Genomic DNA, 18333 nt, shown 5'->3' on the forward strand with positions numbered 1-18333 from the left:
ACTCAGATAAGTTCAGTAATGTTTTAATGACTGTGGAGAAAATGTCGACACACACCTATTAAAGTGACTTTTTTTTAATGAATAAAATGTAATTGTGTCCAATCTCTATTGTAGAGTATGTTAATACAATACAGTATAACTTATACAATCGGGTGGTTGTATTTTGTCTCCCTGCTCTTCTATTGAGACATTTCGATCCTGTCAAAGGTCAAGGTCTCACCTAGACACAGGATCTGACACGAATTTTGACCTATTTGGTCAAGATTCAATTTATCCCCTGAGCAAGCAGGCCATTGAGCTAATAGAGTCTCTATTAGCTCAATGGTAAAAAATATAAGCACTTGAGCAGGAAACCTTGCTGTTTGCAGAAAGGTGCAAGATGCATAATTGATGGTGACCAAAAGAAAAAGTTGGCAGCAGTCAATATTGACAAAGTTTCAGAGCACACCATCTATAATGTTGTCATGGCCAATGTTATGTTCCATCTGTGAAACCCTTAAATCTATGTTTAATATTTCATAGTGTCCTAAGTTAAAAATGTGTGTTCTATAATGGGCTGTCAAATTCAAAAATAAATGTGATATGTGATAATGTCTATCGTGTATTTTGTGCTATATACACAAAATGCAAGGTTGGTGATAATGTTGTCCGGAACTGCAAATCATGACAGTAATATAATATCTAAATCACACCAACACTTCCATCCGTCGGGCCCAAGATATAGGATATGAAAGAAGAAGATATGCAACTGATATCATGTTAGTGTTGTGTGTAGGTCAATGGCTGAATACATTCCCTCAAGTCAAGAAGACATTCTTTAACCCATTAAGACCGGTAAAGCTCTGATAGATCTGCTATTCTTGAAAAATCGTGAAAATGTGTGCAAATCTTTGAATATATTTTTAAAGAGATATTTTTTTAACTCAAATCTTTGCTCCTGGGGGTCCCTGGAACAAAGTATTTTGAGATGGGGGTCCACGGCCAAATACATATCATTTTGACATGAAAAAGTTTGAGCACCACTGATATAGCAACATACGTTTTTCAGAAAACTGTTGAATATTTGAACTTTGAATATGGCATCCCTATTTTGTCCATGTTATTAAAGGTGAAAATCCTCTCGCCCACGCACACAAAAAAATAAAAAACAAAATCTGAATTGTCAAGAATAGCTAAGACACTATGCAATCTTTGCTATTCGTCATAGAACAAAATGTATAAGGCTTGGTGGTTAAAACTCATTGTTCAACTTTCAGGTCAGCTACACAGAAAGGTGAACTGTGGCCAAAATGAGCAAACCTGGTGTTGTTGATGCATAATGCAGTGAGTGGTTCTCAACCTTTTCTGGATCAGAGCACACTTGAAGATCTCAAAAGCATTCGCGGCCCACCCATTTGACCACTTAACACGGCAGCCGCTGCCGAACGGGTGGGCTGCGTGTATTTTCAGACACGTTATGAATATGATCAATCAATCGATTGTGTTCCGCCCTGGATAAATGGAACTAACATAGTTCCTATTTAGAAGTATCATAATTAGTCTAGGACCTGGCTAAGATATGCATGCACTTAATATAGGAGAGAATATCTCAACTGTTCTTGGCTAATATGACCCCAGGGAACAACTTAGGAATTGTGAGTAATTATCTATCGGGGACGAAATACCCGAAAATGACCACGCCCTTTTTTAAATGACCATAACCGGTGCACTACTTCCAACATGGCTCTATCTGCTAAACCGTTGGAGCTACACAGATTTACTGAGGTGCTCAAAATGTTCAGAATACTTATGTTTAGGGAAACATAGAAAAGTGTAAAATTTCTAATTTGATATTTTATGTCAGAACAGCTGAAAAACACTGCCACCGTATTACAGTCCAGGGCCATAGGGATATGAATCAATCTAAAAGCACCTAAATTGATGCAACCCAGGGCATGCTCTAATGATTTAGCAAGGGTACCTGGGCCAGCAACGCTCCGGGTCATCATTGAAAAAGGTTTTAGACACAACTTTTGAACCAGATGAGCTATAAATGCAAACTTGGTGTCTAAATCTTTTTTGACAACTGGAAACATGTTGGAATGCTTATCTTTATGACTGGGTGTGGGTGGACCTCTATTTTGCATATTTCAAAGATGGCGACAATCTGAAAATTAGTTTTAATTACCTTAATCTTCTATTTTATGCTTTTTGAGCATTAGAAACACATTGGAATGCTCATATTTATGATTAAGCGCTCTGACTTGCTTATTACAAATATGGCCACTGTACCAAACATGTTATGTAACAAAGTTTCATCCAGATTGAGTGCATCAATTAAGCAAAAATGTAATACTATCATAATAGCCAAAGGCGTATGGAATTTGAACAATATTTAGATTAGAATCAGACAAGTTAATTTCTAAACAACAAATGGTTGCTAGGAATTTGTCTTGGTGTTACTACAACAACAGAACAGCACGGCAATAACTGATACATACACACACACACACACACACACACACACACACACACACACACACACACACACACACACACACACACACACACACACACACACACACACACACACACACACACACAGACACACACATGTCCTGGCTTGTCCTGTATGGCCGCCTTAAGTTTAGCTCTGATGAATACACCTATAACACCAGACATTCATCGCAAGGTATTTTTACGCTTCCCATCTCAAAAATAATTCAATGCAACACACAGTAATATATAGAGCAATGAAAGAGCTGCATAGTCTTCCATTACAACTCATACAGGCAACAAGTAAATCTGACTTTAAAAAGAAATGAAATAAATATCTCATGGAATATTCTTTTTGATTATGGCTAACACATACTGCACACTGTTTAATGTTTCGATATAGTATATCTGAAATTGTAACTATGGTTGTTGAGGTATCATTAAGATGTATTTATGCAATGATTTACTACACCATATCGTGGACCCCAGGAAGAGTAGCTGCTGCTAAGGTAGTAGCTAATGGGGATCTAAATAAGCACGCACGCACGCACGCACGCACGCACGCACGCACGCACGCACGCACGCACGCACGCACGCACGCACGCACGCACGCACGCACGCACGCACACACACACACACACACACACACAGAATCATAAGTTGCATGTGCTCAGTCCTTTTGATTCCTCAGGGTGATGACTGTTTTTTTTATGCCCTAATCATACAACATCTATATATATCGAGATGCAACAGACCCCAGGTTTTGCAGCATTTGCTACGTCCACTAAATGAGTTTTGCAGTCACAGTGGAGGACTCTGGAGGAGGATGGAGCAAGCTTTACTGGCATCTCCTAGATGGGTCCAGTAAGGTTCCCAGGTTCTGACATGCTGAATCAGTGCAGCTTGGACGGGAGGAAGGTTCTCAAGGGACTTGGTACCATTTGACCAACATCAGCCTTCCCTTACTATGGGAAGGAGTGCAGGTATCTCACAGAAACCCTGGTCACCCTCACCTTGGAGCCTGAAAAGATCAACTCCGATTTCCATGTCCAAAGATTGGAGTGTATGGTCGTCATCATATACACAGCAGAGTAGATGAAGCCAGACAGTGGCTTTTCTCAAATAGTACCAAGTCCCTCAAGAACATTCCTCCCACCCAAGCTGCACTGATTCAGCATGTAAAAAAGGGCACTGCTGCAGACCAGCTTATATTGGAATCAGACAACCTCCGTCCAACAACTATTATCCCAGATTTCAATAGGTTGGGCTGGTACTGGGACTCCATGACTAAAGGTCATTACACACCGGCGATTATGCGAATATACGCAAAATTCGGACCTGTCCGAATAAATAAAAGACGCTTTTTCGCTCTGCGAAACTGATGTGGAAGCTTGCATTGACTTTATAAGTTTAAAAAAAAAAAAACGTATTATTCACATGAAAAAATCGCCCCCGGTGTGTAAGGACCTTAAGACTTACCTTACTGGACCCATCTTGCAGATGCCAGTAAAGCTGTTGCTGTTGTAACACCAAGACCATAATGTGATATAAACATATTGTAAACAATTCTATTTGACTAGTATGATGTCATACTAGTCAAAGGTGTACAGAATATTACATTACATACATTGTATGCTGAGCATTGTTGCACATTGTTACTAGCGGTGGCTGTATCATTAGGAATGAGTTCTACTCTTAAATCATTCTATTGTTTCAATAAAATCGGTAAGATACATTGGTTGTTTCATAACATAGTGGCCATATTTGTGATAAAGAAATCCTCTAGAATCTATCTAGAGTCCTCTAGATAGATTAAATCATAAAGATAAGCATTCAAACATGTTTCTAATTAAAAAAATCACACCCTGTGTGAAGTGGGCGGTGTCTTGCTAGCTAATCACAATACTGAATGGAGTCGACCAATCATGTACAAAAAATAAATACATTTATTGAAACACTCTTTATGATGGACGAAACCATAACTTGAAAAAAACCAATTTTTGGTTTTTTTCAAGTTATGGTTGCTTATATAGGGCTATGCACATGTGTCATGTGACACTGGCCAATCACAGTCCTGAATAGATTGTGATTGGCCAATCACAGCGCAGGATAATTCTACAAATTTCCTGGGCCCAGATCACAGCGCAGGAAAATGTACATTTTTCCAAATCTCACTTATAGGGCGGTTTCACCGCCCAAAAAACATGATTCAGATACCAAGTTTGCATTCGTAGCTCATGTGGTTCAAACGGTATAGCCAAAAACTTTGTCAGGTGGCAGCCATATTGGATTTGGCCACTATAATGACCCCGAAGGTCGCTGGCTCGGCCAACCTTGCTAAATTATATACATCTGGGACAAATGTGGTGCTTTTAAATTGATTCGCGCAATAATAGCCCTATGGCCCAGGACTGTAATACGTTTTTAGAGGTTTCTTTTAGCTGTCCTGTCATAAAATATCAAATTAGAAATTTTACACTTTTCTATGTTTTTCCCTAAACATAAGTATTCTGAACATTTTGAGCACCTCAGTTAATCTGTAGCTCCAACGGTTTAGCAGATAGAGCCATGTTGGAAGTAGTTGGAAGTAAGGTTATGGTCATTTTTTAAAAGGGCGTGGTCATTTCGGGTATTTCGTCCCAGATAGAGAATTACTCACAGTTCCTAAGCTGTTCCCTGGGGTCATATTAGCCAAGAACAGTTGAGATATTCTCTCCTAAATGAAGTGCATACATATCTTAGCCAGGTCCTCTTTCACTTCTCAAGGTACATACCATGACTTTTTGTTTTTACATCATTCCTTTAAAGTATGAATGTTGTTATCATTCAAATCGCAGTGTTTTGCCAATTATTAGGGGGCCCACTTGCAATATCATCACGGGCCCACCAGTGGGCACTGGCCCACAGGTTGAGTCGAACCACTGGCATAATGCATAGTGTGTATTCTCTATATCATTGGTTCTCAAAGTGGGGTCCGGGGACCCCCAGGGGTCCTCGGGGGGGGGGTTCCATAATGTAGTTAATATAGCGTCACAATCATTTTAACCAATAACCACTTTATCCATTTATATGTTGGCTATTCAAAAATAGCAGATCTGCGAGCTTGCACATCTGCTATTTTTTAAAATCTTTGGAAAATATTAATAATCTTTTACAGTTTTAAATAATTTTGAAAATGTTAAATAATTTTTAATAATTTTGATAAAAAACAAAAAAACATAACTCTTCTCTTCTGGGTATCCCTGGCACAAAACCTTTTCAGATGGGTGTCCGCAGCCAAATACATATCGATTTGGGGATCCTTGACCACTGCTCTATATGTGTGTACATGAGTACTGTACGTGCGTGACTGAGTGTGTGTGTGTGTGTGTGTGGTCTTACCTCGCAGACACAGTGGCAGCATCTCCCTCGCTCCATCCCAACAAGCGCTTCAGGCTGTGCTTAGACAGCAAGAACAGACCGGGGAAGAAGACGGAACCGGCAGTCAGAAGGGCCAACATGGTACCTGTGTGTCTGTGCGTGTGTGTTTGTGTGTGTGTGTGTGTGTGTGTGCGCGTGCGCGTGCGCGTGCGTGTGTGTGTGTGTGTGTGTGCGCGCGTGTGTGTATGTGTGGTGCCCAGGGTCTCACACACACACGGCGTGACGTGCTGGCAGCATTACGCGCCGACTAGCTGCCGTCTGAGCAGAGAGATCCCAGCTTGACCGAGAGGCTCAGTTGGGCGTGGCATGCTGCCATGTGACTCAGCCGTGGGGGGACCTGAGCTGTTATCCGCTCAGTGGGGGCAACCGCGATGTCCAGGTTTCTGCACACTGACACAAACGGGGCCGCCCGCCACCGCCGCCGGCTCAGTTTCCAGGACAGCTTGAAGAAGAGACCGGTCAGGATGGGCGTGGCTGGAGGTGTGAGGTCGCACAAACTGGAGGGTCGGCTGGTTCAAATCCACAGGCTGGGGAAATCTGTGGGGAAGCAGGAGGTGGATTCAATGAGTAGTTTGCACTGTTTTGCTTGCAGTGGTGGAAAGTAACTAAGTACATTTACTTAAGTACTGTACTACTTGAGTATTTCCAATTACTTTTTCTTCTACTCCACTACATCTCAGAGGCAAATATTGTACTTTTACTCCACTACCATTATTTGAAAACTTTAGTTACTAGTTACTTTTCAGATATAAATTATGATATTATGAAACATACACTTTTAGCCCTATTTCATATACAGGATATTTGAAAATAGCCGAGCTCACAACGCGATCTGCTATTTTCAAACATTTCAATACTTTTACTTTTGGTACTTTAAGTACATTTTGATACCAATACTTTTGTACTTCTACTCAAGTAAATTTTGAATTCCGGACTTTTACTTGAAACAGAGTGCTTCTACATTGCAGTATTGACACTTTTACTTAAGTAAAACATTTGAGTACTTTTTCCACCACTGGATGTTGTTTTTTTATGCAGTTTTATTACCTTATTTTACTTTAGGCCCTTTGTAAACCTTTACTTTTGAAAAGTGCTATACACTGTAGATAATCGTATAATTGTCATGTATTATTATGACTCCAGTTCTTGATTTGATTGTACTGTCTGTGAGTGAGTGGTTTCCCAGAAGTGAATGAATGTACCTCTGATTGTTAAGCAGGGTGTGTAGAGCAACGATGAGTCTGGCTTTCCCTTTTGTGCGGTTGGTTCGTTGGTTGGTAGGTTGGTTGGTTGGTTGGGGGGGGGGGCATGCAATAGTATAAAGGCTGCAGGCTAATTTGGGATCGTTCCGTGGGAGCAGAACAGGGCTGCCGTGGGGGTTTTAGGTTACACTACATGAGCTGAGAGTATGCTATGTACACAGAGGGATGCTGTGACCGACAAGCCTCCTGCGTCAGACGGTGTTTCCTACACCAGGTGAGGCCGCCCTCGCCATACACCGGACACTAGAGGGAGAGAGAACAGAAAGACGGGCCTGGTCAGTGTCCACAAACAGATCCAGGAACAAACAAATTGTCGCTGTCAGGGCAGAAACCTCTCATCTCCATACTCTAACTTGTTCGCGTTTTTTCGTAAACTAACGCCCTACTTGATCATACTACAGCGTCACACAAAAGCGTCAAAAGTAGCAGATCTACAAACTCGAAACGAGTCGCGAAACGAGTCGCGAAACGAGTCGCGAAACGAGTCGCGAAGCGACACGTTTCGGGCTTGTAGATCTGTTATCTTTGCCATTTCTTTATTTGAATCCTGAAAAGTAACAGTTTTGGACAGAGGTTTCCCCCCGACAGAGACGAAATACAGCTGAAATGTAGGAAAAACTACCTGCTCAGTCAGGTAGCCCTTCATAACTTTCTTCCCAGCCATTCATTCAAAAATAACACTGTGGTCTACTCTATGCAATATAAAAAGACATAATCTTTGCGCCTTAATGGTACACATGCAAGCCCTAATCTCTCCCATGAAGTCATTACAATGTTCCCCTAATCCCACTATTAATAGCTTTAATACAGCATTCAAACAAAACAAAAAAACACACGGGCCGACATTGTGAGTAAGTCGGACAAAATACTGGGGCTAAAGGGGAAGGGAGTGAATATTTAGACCTGGAACACCTATACGTTGTTATACCTTTCAAGCCGAGAACACCTGTCTGTGTGTAGTTGTTGCTATGGTATACAGCAACATTAATGTTGTTTTCGTTTTTTTTTAAATAAAAAAAATCGTTTTTCAGAAAGGTCAGGATTTAGGAGGCGTTTTTAGAATGGGCCTCAGGTCTAAATGGGTTAAGTCGATACTAGGCTACTAATCCATTCAGAGTCTGGTGGTGTCCCCTCCACAGCTGCTCAAAAATGCTGACAATGTGCTCTGCATTTATTATCGTTCATACTGTATATATACAGGCCCGTCTTTGTTTCAATTATTTATGCGTTCAATTTTTCATAAAGTGTGTGAACAGTGAGGCGAAGGCTGATGCGACTTGTCACAGCTTCATCCTCACAAAGAAACTGCGTCCAGAAGGAGGCTGGTCAGGAACCAAAAAGCTCTTTGGAAGGGATTAGAAAAGAAGACAAAAAACAACAACAACTGAGGGATTAAGATAGATTACAGTAGAGAGAGAGAGAGAGAGAGAGAGAAGAGTGGGGTGGGGGTGGGGGTGAGGGTGCTGTGGGTTTTGAGCCAGAATGGTAGGCCTAAAAAACCTGAAAATGTCTGACTTATACTCCACCGTAGGACGGTGCCCTGCACCGGAAAGTAGCCATGCAATCGACAAAGCGTCACAACGCGAGTGATGGGGTTGTCGATCAGCTATTTTCGGCGCAGGGCACCGTCACACGACTAAAGTATAAATCAGGCTTAACAGATGAGTACAATGAATGCAAACAGAAGAGGGGGCAGTATGTAGGGGTGGGGTGGGGTTGGGTGGATGATGTGTGGAGGTCTATTGTTCCAGCCAGCGTGTCCTGGCTGTTTATCTTCCATGACACTGACTGACTCCCCCCCCCCTGCAACCCCCCAAAAAAGTCCAGTTTATCATGATGATGTGTGGTGCAATACGGGTTCCATTCAGATCCATTCGTACCATGTTGGCATAAAATAAATTAAACTGAGGATTTTTTGCTGTGTGTGAAATTGGGAGGCAAAATGGGGTGGATGTGACTGATGTAAATCTAGATGGGACTTATTTGAACGGTCCTACACTGTTATATCAAAACTATATCATATAGAAGTGACCCATACATTCATATACATAGTTTATGCTATGTACATTCTAGGCTTGGTAGGCTATAGCCTACCGTTTGTCTATAGACCGTTTGTCTGTTTTCTGATGTTATTGTTTTTCTGTTTTTCTGTTTTGTGTGAGGACTGCGGATGAAAATTAGCATCTTTGCTAAATCCGGTGTATTTACGTTCATGTGACGTTCATTAATATGCTCTGTCCTGTCTAAATAAACAAATAAAGTAAAAAAAGTAAAGTACTGCCCAGATGTGAGCCCAAATGAAGGCATTCTAGATCACAACACTGTCCCCTTGCTGGCAGGCAATCACTCACTCACTCACTCAATCATTCATTCATCATTCAATAAATCAATCAATCAATCAATTAATCAATTAATCAATCAATCAGAGAGTGCAGGGCCTCTTGTAAAAACAAAATGTATGGGGAACCAATTCATATTTGACAGAGCAGTTTCCAGTTTACAATTAATTTAATTTGCTCCCTGATGGCACAGCTCTCGAAACCGCAACATGTTTACAATTTCCACTGCGACTGTCGCTTTGATCGTCTGTCCATCCGTCCGGCCTGCACACACACGCACGCACACACGCACACACACACACACACACACACACACACACACACACACACACACACACACACACACACACACACACACACACACACACACACACACACACAAATTAAACCCCTCAGTGTTAATATGTATCCATTTCTATTCTAACTCTGATCACTGAGAGCGTAACCAAATGGACCCGTGTGGGGATCCATTTCGTTACGTTTGGTCACGCTCTCGAGTTAAATTGACAGTAAATTGACGGGTAATGACAACAACATGCAAAGCGAAATTAACTGTAAATGAATTAATAAGCATATGTTTGTTATAAATCTAAAGTTTGTGAGGGAGGTGTACCCTAGTCCAAAAAAAATCCTGTAGGATTCGAGGGTCCAATAGGATTTTCAAAATTTCCAGTAGCAGCATCCTATAGGATTTAGAAAATCCTATCAGAATCCTACAGGATTTGTTTGGCTAGGGTATTCAAGCAGAGACATTTACATTTTGGGATCAGATGTCGCAGCCTCGTCCCTCGTCCTCCTCTTGACTCGATGGCCAGATGATGATGATGATCAATGGCTTTGATCAGATGATCGGCCGGAATACCGGATGATCAATGGCTCTGATTGGTTTCTCAAACGATCGAGGAAGCGGTCCAAAAAACGCAGGCGTCGGTCCGGTTGTCACTGGATGGATGTATATAATAATATCGCCGTCAGCTCCGTCGACACCACGTCCCCGGCGGTGGTGGTGATGCTGCTGCATGCTGCCCATATGCCTCATCATCGAGCGTTACGCACGCATCTATGTCCTATCGAAATCTGTGGCCCTGGTCCAGAGCGTCAGCGAGTTCTCTCCAACGCTCTGCCAGGCGCGATGCTATTCTCACACACCGAAAATCCCACTGCCGTGCGAGGTCTCCGTCTTTAGTCAAAAATAAACAAAACTGTTTCGCTGTTCTCCAAAAAAAGGCAGTTTTGTGTTGTTGAAAGTCTATTCTCTACGGTGGGAAACGTCTCAGGACCCCACCTTTTCTATATAATACACTTTTTGGGCAGAAAACATTAAATATGTCCACCAGATAGAAATTATTTGATTTGCTCCACTGCGCCCTCTACAGATTTGGTCAATTGTAATTTATATTCACCAGATCTGTAGAGGGCGCAGTGGAGTAAATAAAATAATTTCCGTCTGGTGGACATATCTTTTTTTCTTCGCCAAAAAGTGTATTATACAGAGAAGGTGGGGTCCTGAGAGGCTTCCCACCCTAGAGAATAGACTTTCTACAACACAAAACAGCCTTTGTGTTGATGAGTAGTAGTGAAATTGATTCCTTTATTTTCACTAAAGTTGGAGACCTCGTACAGTAGAGTAATTTTTAGTCCATGGGAATGAATAGCACCCGCTCCTAACAGAACGTTAGAGAGAACGCTAACGCTCTGTCTGGACCAGAGCTACTGGAAGAAGTACTCATATGTTTTACATGAGTAAAAGTATCAATACTGCCATGTAGAAATATTATTTTACAAGTAAAAGTCCAGGATTCAAAAATGTACTTGAGTAAAAGTGCAAACGTATTGGTATCAAAGTGTACTTAAAGTAGGCCTACCAAAAGTATAAAAGTACTCGTTATGCAGAATGTCCCATGTCATAAGTTTTCAAATGAATAAAATGTATAAAAATCTTTTGAAAATAGTAGATCTACAAGCTCACAAGAGCTTGTAGATCGTCTATTTTCAAATAGCCGAAATGTATATAGGGCTGAAGTGGTCAATGTATGTTTTGTAATAAGTCTAAATAAGTCTAAAGTCTAAATCTACAAATATTATCATGATATTATGTATTCATCTCAAATAATTGTAGTGGAGTAAAAAGTACATAATTTGCCTCTGAGATGTATGTAGTGGAGTACCTACAAGTAAAAGTACTGAAACCTGGAAATACTCCAGTACAGTAAAAAAAAAAATACCCCAACATTTTACTTAAGTACAGTACTTGAGTAAATGTACTTATTACTTTACACCACTGTCTGCGAGTCCAGCTGTAGACGTTTTTTGTTGCCATTGTTTTATAGTCAGGAGGAGGACACACCTTCTGATGTAACGTGTTTCCATTTCAACTAAAACACCACCAGGGTTGTATCATGCATGTCCAGTGTTTTCCTCGGCTATAATATAATCTAAAGCGCTGACTATAAAAAAATGTATAAGGATTCTGTCAGTTATATTCCTCCATTGTGGTAATAATATGCATAATAATGCTCAGAGTGACAGTGAATTTGCAGATATTGCAAAACAGCGACCTCTGCTCAAAGTCACCAATGTCGGTGTGACGTTGGACTGGGTGTTGCAGGTGGTTCCGAATGGCTCTGCACCAGTGGTGTAAAGTAACTAGTAAATACATTTACTCAAGTACTGTACTTTAGTACAATTTTGAGGTATTTTCTTTACTTTACTTGGAGTTATTCCAATTTTCAGTACATTTACTTCTAATTTACTACATCTCAGAGGCAAATATTGTACCTTTACTCCACTACAAATATTTAAAAACTTTAGTTACTAGTTACTTTGTACATTTTTATTATTATTACAAAACACACATTACCCACTTCAGCTCTGTATACATTTCAGCCATTTGCAAATAGCCATCTGCTATTTTCAAAAGATTTGTATACATTTAATATATTTGAAAACTTGTGAAATGGGAAATTATGCATACTGAGTATAGTTTCTACTTTTGGTACTTTATGTAGGCTACGTTTTTATACCAATACTTTTGAACTTTTACTCAAGTAAATTTTGAATTCCGGACTTTTACAAAACAGAGTATTTCTACATTGCAGTATTGATACGTTTACTTATGTACAACATTGTTGTACTTTTCCCACCACTGCAGTACACTGCTGGCCAGGGGTGTGCATGTAGACCTACAACCATCATTTGATTTACAGTGTATAATAAACTGATTGGATTTACAGTATGCAATGCATATTCTGTAGGCATATGCAGTGATTTGATTCAGAGTGCAGTCTGTATATAGGCTAAGGCTATATAGTGATTTGATTCAGTGTGCATAGTCTGTATTACTTGATTTATAGTGTACAAACTAATTTATTTACCATATATAAAGGGATTTGATTTACAGTCTGTATACGTGTGATTTGATTTATAGTTCACTTATAAGCTACAGATAATTTGTTATATTGTTAGTACTTCCGTACTTAAAAAATATTCCTGGTGCAGGCACATCAGTGCATTTTCTGTCATTGTGTGTGTGTGTGTGTGTGTGTGTGTGTGCGTGCGTGGGTGCGTGCAGTACTGTATGTATCAGTTATTGCAGTGCTGTTCTGTTGTTGTAGTAACACAAAGACAAATTCCTAGCAAACCATTTATTGTTTAGCAATTAACTTGTCTGATTCTAATTTAAACATATTGTTCAAATTCCATACGCCTTTGACTATTATGATAGTATTACATTTATGCAGAGCATTGCTGTGCATACTGTACTGGCTGTGGCTGTATACTTTGGGTTATATAGTCATATTATTATATTGTTTCAATAAAATTGGATCTGTATGTACACAGGTTGTTTGTTTTCTCCAGTTTGATGTCAGCTAATTCCTACAACTCTACACTCAATCTGGATGAAACTTTATGTTACATAACATGTTTGGTATAGTGGCCATATTTGTAATAAGCAAGTCAGAGTGCTCTAGATGGATTCAATCATAAATATGAGCATTCCAATGTGTTTCTAATGCTCAAAAAGCATAACATCGACACCAAGTTTGCCAAAAGTGACAAAGATTAAGGTAAGAAGTGTTTTCTTTATAAGGACCTTCTCGAAAACGAGATGATACATCTCTAAGGGTTTATCCTTTCAATAAAGGTACTATATACAGTATTATACTTATATTTTTTTCTAGACCTCCAACTGGATGCTAGCCTTTGGTAGAGTGGGTGTCCGTGATGAAAAGCATCAATAAGCTGATGGCCTTGCGTGCCATTCATCCAAGTTGAATAAAATCACAGCGCTTCTGGCAGGCACTGGAGAGAGACGGTAAGTTATGACCCTCTCAGCTGTGGCCTAAAGGTTAGACGAGTGTGCTTACAGTAAGTTGTGGCCAAAGGGTTTCTGGTTCGATTCCCCGGACTGGCTGAAAAGATCTGGGTGGGGAAGTGAATGACCACCGACCACCACCCACCACCCCTGCCTCAACACCGTTGAAGAGCCCTTGAGCAAGGCACCAAATCCCCAACTGCTCCAGGGGAGTTGCTCAGCGGCCAACAGTATAAGACTGTGGTTGTACTGGGCAGTACAGAGGTGATTGTGAAGCAAGGCTGGACGTGCCTATGACTAGACTAAAAACCAGAGGCGACAGAGCCTTTGCTGCAGCCGCCCCCCAGTCTATGAAACAACCTGCCTTTTCACATTAGAGCTGATCAGTCTATAAATATATTTAAATCATTATTGAAGACATACTTCCTCTCTCTGGCCTTTCAGCAAAACACCCCTTGCTCATTGCCACTGTTGTGTGTTGCTTTTTGTTTGAGTTGCCTTCTGTTTTCTACCTGGTTGTACTTTATTGTGTTGTGTGTTTTATTCTGTTGCCCTGTATAGCACTTTGGTTGGATTCTGTCATTTTAAATGTGCTTTATAAATAAACTTTGAGTTGAGTTGCTGAAAAAGAGCATTCTTTGCTCAGAGTACTGGCATTCTGTCTTTGGGTGAGCTTAGAGCTGGCATAGCCAATTTCATACATGTAACATACACCTGGTCTAAAATGAACCCACAGGGGTCCATTTGGCTCCATTTGTACACTCCCAGAGTTACAGACCCAAAAGAGTCCATTTGGACCCCTGGTGGTCCCTGGACCCGACGTTGAGAAACAGTGATAGTCTTTGGGCCATTGGGCCATTGAGCTTCCAAGTTGTTGTGGTTTCCTGCACCAGGAAACCAGATGGTCAACCTCCCATCTGTAGACACTCGGCAGACATGTTCCCCATTTGGGATTGGGCAAATTATGAGGGTTGTCATCTGCAAACTTCAGAAGCTGGACGACTGGTGGCTAGACACGCAACTGTTCGTGTAGAGACACACAGCCATGTGGGCCTCCAGTGCAGATAATGATAACATTGTTGAGTCATTGGAGAAGGCTGCAACCATCGATTATTTTCTGGTAACAGGAGCGGTCAACAACGTCCTAGTCGGACCCTTTTTCTTTTTCCGTGGAACGCTCGACCCCAGTGGTTCTTGTATTTGTTTTACTGGTAAGGCATAGTTTTACTGAGGTTAAGTTTAGGAATAAGGTTAGTTTTAGGCATAGTACTGAGGTTAAGTTTAGGAATAAGGTTAGGTTTAGGCATAGTTTTACTGAGGTTACATTTAGGAATAAGGTTACGTTTAGGCATAATTTTACTGAGGTTAAGTTTAGGAATAAGGTTAGGTTTAGGAATAAGATTAGGTTTAGGCATAGTTTACTGAGGGTACGTTTAGGAATAAGGTTAGGTTTAGGCATAGTTTACTGAGGTTAGGTTTAGGAATATGGTTAGGTTTAGGCATAGTTTTACTGAGGTTATGTTTAGGAATACCTGGTGGCGACCGTTCCGAGGTCGCCGGTTCGACTAGATTGTGCTACCAACCGTTCTTGTGTTCTTATTTTCATAGCAACTATTCAATCAATTATTTTCGATTGATTGAAGAATTGTGAAGCACTTAAAATATATATATATATATATATATATATATATATATATATATATATATATATATATATATATATATATGAACTGTGGCACCCCTAATAGTGTGACACACACAGACATCCTCACTACAAAAGTTTAGTCATCGCTTCACGGCTCATCTAACAAGGCCAACGTAGATGTGTGCTGCCATCAAGGTGCGTGGCTCATCGCCAGATGACCTCGCCGACCTAACAATGGCAGAGACAAGCTTTCCAATGCAATTAGTCTCATTTCAAGTTCATTCAATTCACCTTCTTAACCTTTGACCGCCAAATTGTGCTACATTTCAAATATTGAGTTACAAGTCTCTAAGATACAAGTTGAATGGTCTTGTGTTGTGATTTGACGAGGATACAGTCTATTGACTCATTGCATTCAAATATGGCTCTCCCTCATTAACCAATTTAGAGTTTTCTTAAAACGTTCAAATTCTTACTCAAAAAATAAATAAAGCTTTATTTTGATATATGTATAGCAACAACTAATGAGACACAGGGGTGGCTCCCGGATTGAAAGGTATAACAACAGGTCTAAATGGGTTAAACCAAACATCTAGAGCTCATCAAAGTTGAATCTCGACCTCCTGACCCAAGGGGCTTCTGAGAGTCAGGCAGTGCTCCTCTGCTACCCGGACAGTGACATATACATGTATGTATAAAGATTTCTTGTAATGTTATGCTTTATTTGGATAGTGTTGAGAGAGGAAACCTAGGGCATGATGGGGAATTGGCTTTGTTCAGAGTGCAGGCAAATCCCGTTTGTTTCTCAAATCTGATCTTAACCACTTAAACCCCATATGGTTGAGCGGAGTCCCTCAGGGCTCTATGCTAGTGAACTTTCAGATTTATGTTATTGGGGGGAAAGCTTTCGCAGAAAATAGCCGATCGACAAGCTTTACAACATGTTGCAGCATAAGCGCCTCGATCTGCTATTTTCTGTGAAAGCTTTCCCCACGATACGGATGCTGGGGTTTAAGTGGTTAAGTACTGACTGTCCACACGGTTGCACACATTTGCAAGTAATCAGATCAGACATCGTCGGCCTGTCAGCATTGGTTGCTGTGGTTAACTACACTTGATAGTAGACTTATCTACTTTCTGAAAATAGCTGATCTACAAGCTCACAACGCGATGCGCAGTGAGCTTGTAGATCAGCCATTTTCAGCAATTGAACACGGTTGTACGATGAAGTATAAATCAGGCTTCAGTGTCCAGACAGAGACACATCTTTGGAGATCAGATTTGAATTGCATTTCAAATGACCAAAATGTGATTGTTTTTAAGATAGTCAAAGTATCTTTACCCTCATACCTGACTAACCTCTCCAAAGTGAGTGACACCGAGAGCCATAATACTAGAGGGAGCGACATCGATCCGGAACTATCCATCTATTGAACAAACATGGGAAAATTCTCATTCTACTACTCTGCCACCAAAATGTGGAATGCCCTGACAACATCCCTTTAAAAAAAAATTGGATCACTGGCTTTTTTCAAAACAGGCCTGGAAATCCATCTATCAGGAGACCACAAGGGGAGGAAAACGCAATTTTCCAACAGAAAGGAGGTGACATTCACAGCTGAAAGGATTTCCCTTTTCTCCTTTGTACATAGTGTTTTGTATTTGTTGATATGTATTGTTGTGTTATTATGCTATGTTGATGAATTGAATACAAAGGGCAACAATGGAAACAAGTCCCCAGGCCTTTATTTGTGTCATCCTTTTAGCCTACATGTCTGACTGTACATGTCCGGCCTATACAGTTCAAGAGTTATAGGCCACAACGTGAATCTGCCTGTTACAGCGCCACCATGAGGCTGATGCATTTCTTCCTTGGCATAGTGGGGATGTGCGTACAAAGTTTCACGGAAATCGGAGGCTGCGTTCATGACTATTTACCAATGGACAGAATGCCCCCGCCGCCCGGTTAAAAATCACTAAAATCGCTATAACGATAGAAAGCAATACATGATTTTTTTTTAACACTCATCTTCCAATTATTACCATTACACCTGGACCTACATGTCTGACTGTACCTCGTGCTGTTTACATTTTTGACTAATAAAGTATTCAATCAATCAATCAAAACCTAGGAATGAATGTGGATCAAATCTGATTTGCATAAATAATTTGTCTTGATCAAAAACAATCTGTATAGACCAAAAAGCTGATTTGGGCTGCCACTGTGAACATTACTCAGTGGCTCTCAACCTTTTCAGGCTGTGACCCCCCCAAAATAATAATATTTGAACTGTGGACCCCCCACCCTGACAAGCACTTGGAATGTATAGTAGGAGTTAAGGCATTACATTTAGTTTGACTCTGTTCCACAGATAAATATTGTGAAAATAGCTCACAACGCCTCACAAATGTCTGTCTGCCTGGCAGGCAGATACACGTTTTGGCCTATACAGTTCAAGAGTTATAGGCCAAAACGTGAATCTGCCTGTTACAGCGCCACCATGAGGCTGATTTGCATTTCTTCCTTGGCATAGTGGGGATGTGCGTACTAAGTTTCACGGAAATCGGAGGCTGCGTTCATGACTATTTACCAATGGACAGAATGCCCGCGCCGCCCAGTTAAAAATCACTAAAATCGCTATTACGATAGAAATAAATACATGACTTTTTTTTTAACACTCATCTTCTAATTATTACCATTACAAACTAATAAAATAACCCTTGTTGTAAAAAACCAAAGTTGTCCTTTAAAATGGCATCGAGGCAGGGACACTGCCCAAAATCATGTGAGGACCGCCCTGGAGGTCCCGAGCCACAGGTTGAGAACCACTGGCCTAACTGACTGTATGTGAGTTTTACTCATAAAACACAGCTGTC

The 18333-nt window shown here is 40.7% G+C and overlaps 1 protein-coding gene across 1 annotated transcript in view; it reads right to left on the reverse strand.

The window, feature by feature from the left end:
• Positions 1 to 7272, reverse strand: part of LOC308098546 (ceramide synthase-like) — a 28259-nt gene extending 20987 nt beyond the window's left edge. The window contains exons 1-2 of the mRNA XM_080446944.1: positions 7098 to 7272; positions 5857 to 6432 (exon numbers count right to left, since the gene is read on the reverse strand). Coding sequence (XP_080303070.1) covers positions 5857 to 5975 — 119 coding nt within the window. The 5' untranslated portion in view covers positions 5976 to 6432; positions 7098 to 7272. The remainder of the gene's footprint in view (positions 1 to 5856; positions 6433 to 7097) is intronic.
• Positions 7273 to 18333: the final 11061 nt, after the last annotated feature.

This window comes from Gymnoscopelus braueri, assembly GCF_963280865.1.
Source record: "Gymnoscopelus braueri genome assembly, chromosome: 13".
NCBI classification, from domain to species: Eukaryota; Metazoa; Chordata; class Actinopteri; order Myctophiformes; family Myctophidae; genus Gymnoscopelus; species Gymnoscopelus braueri.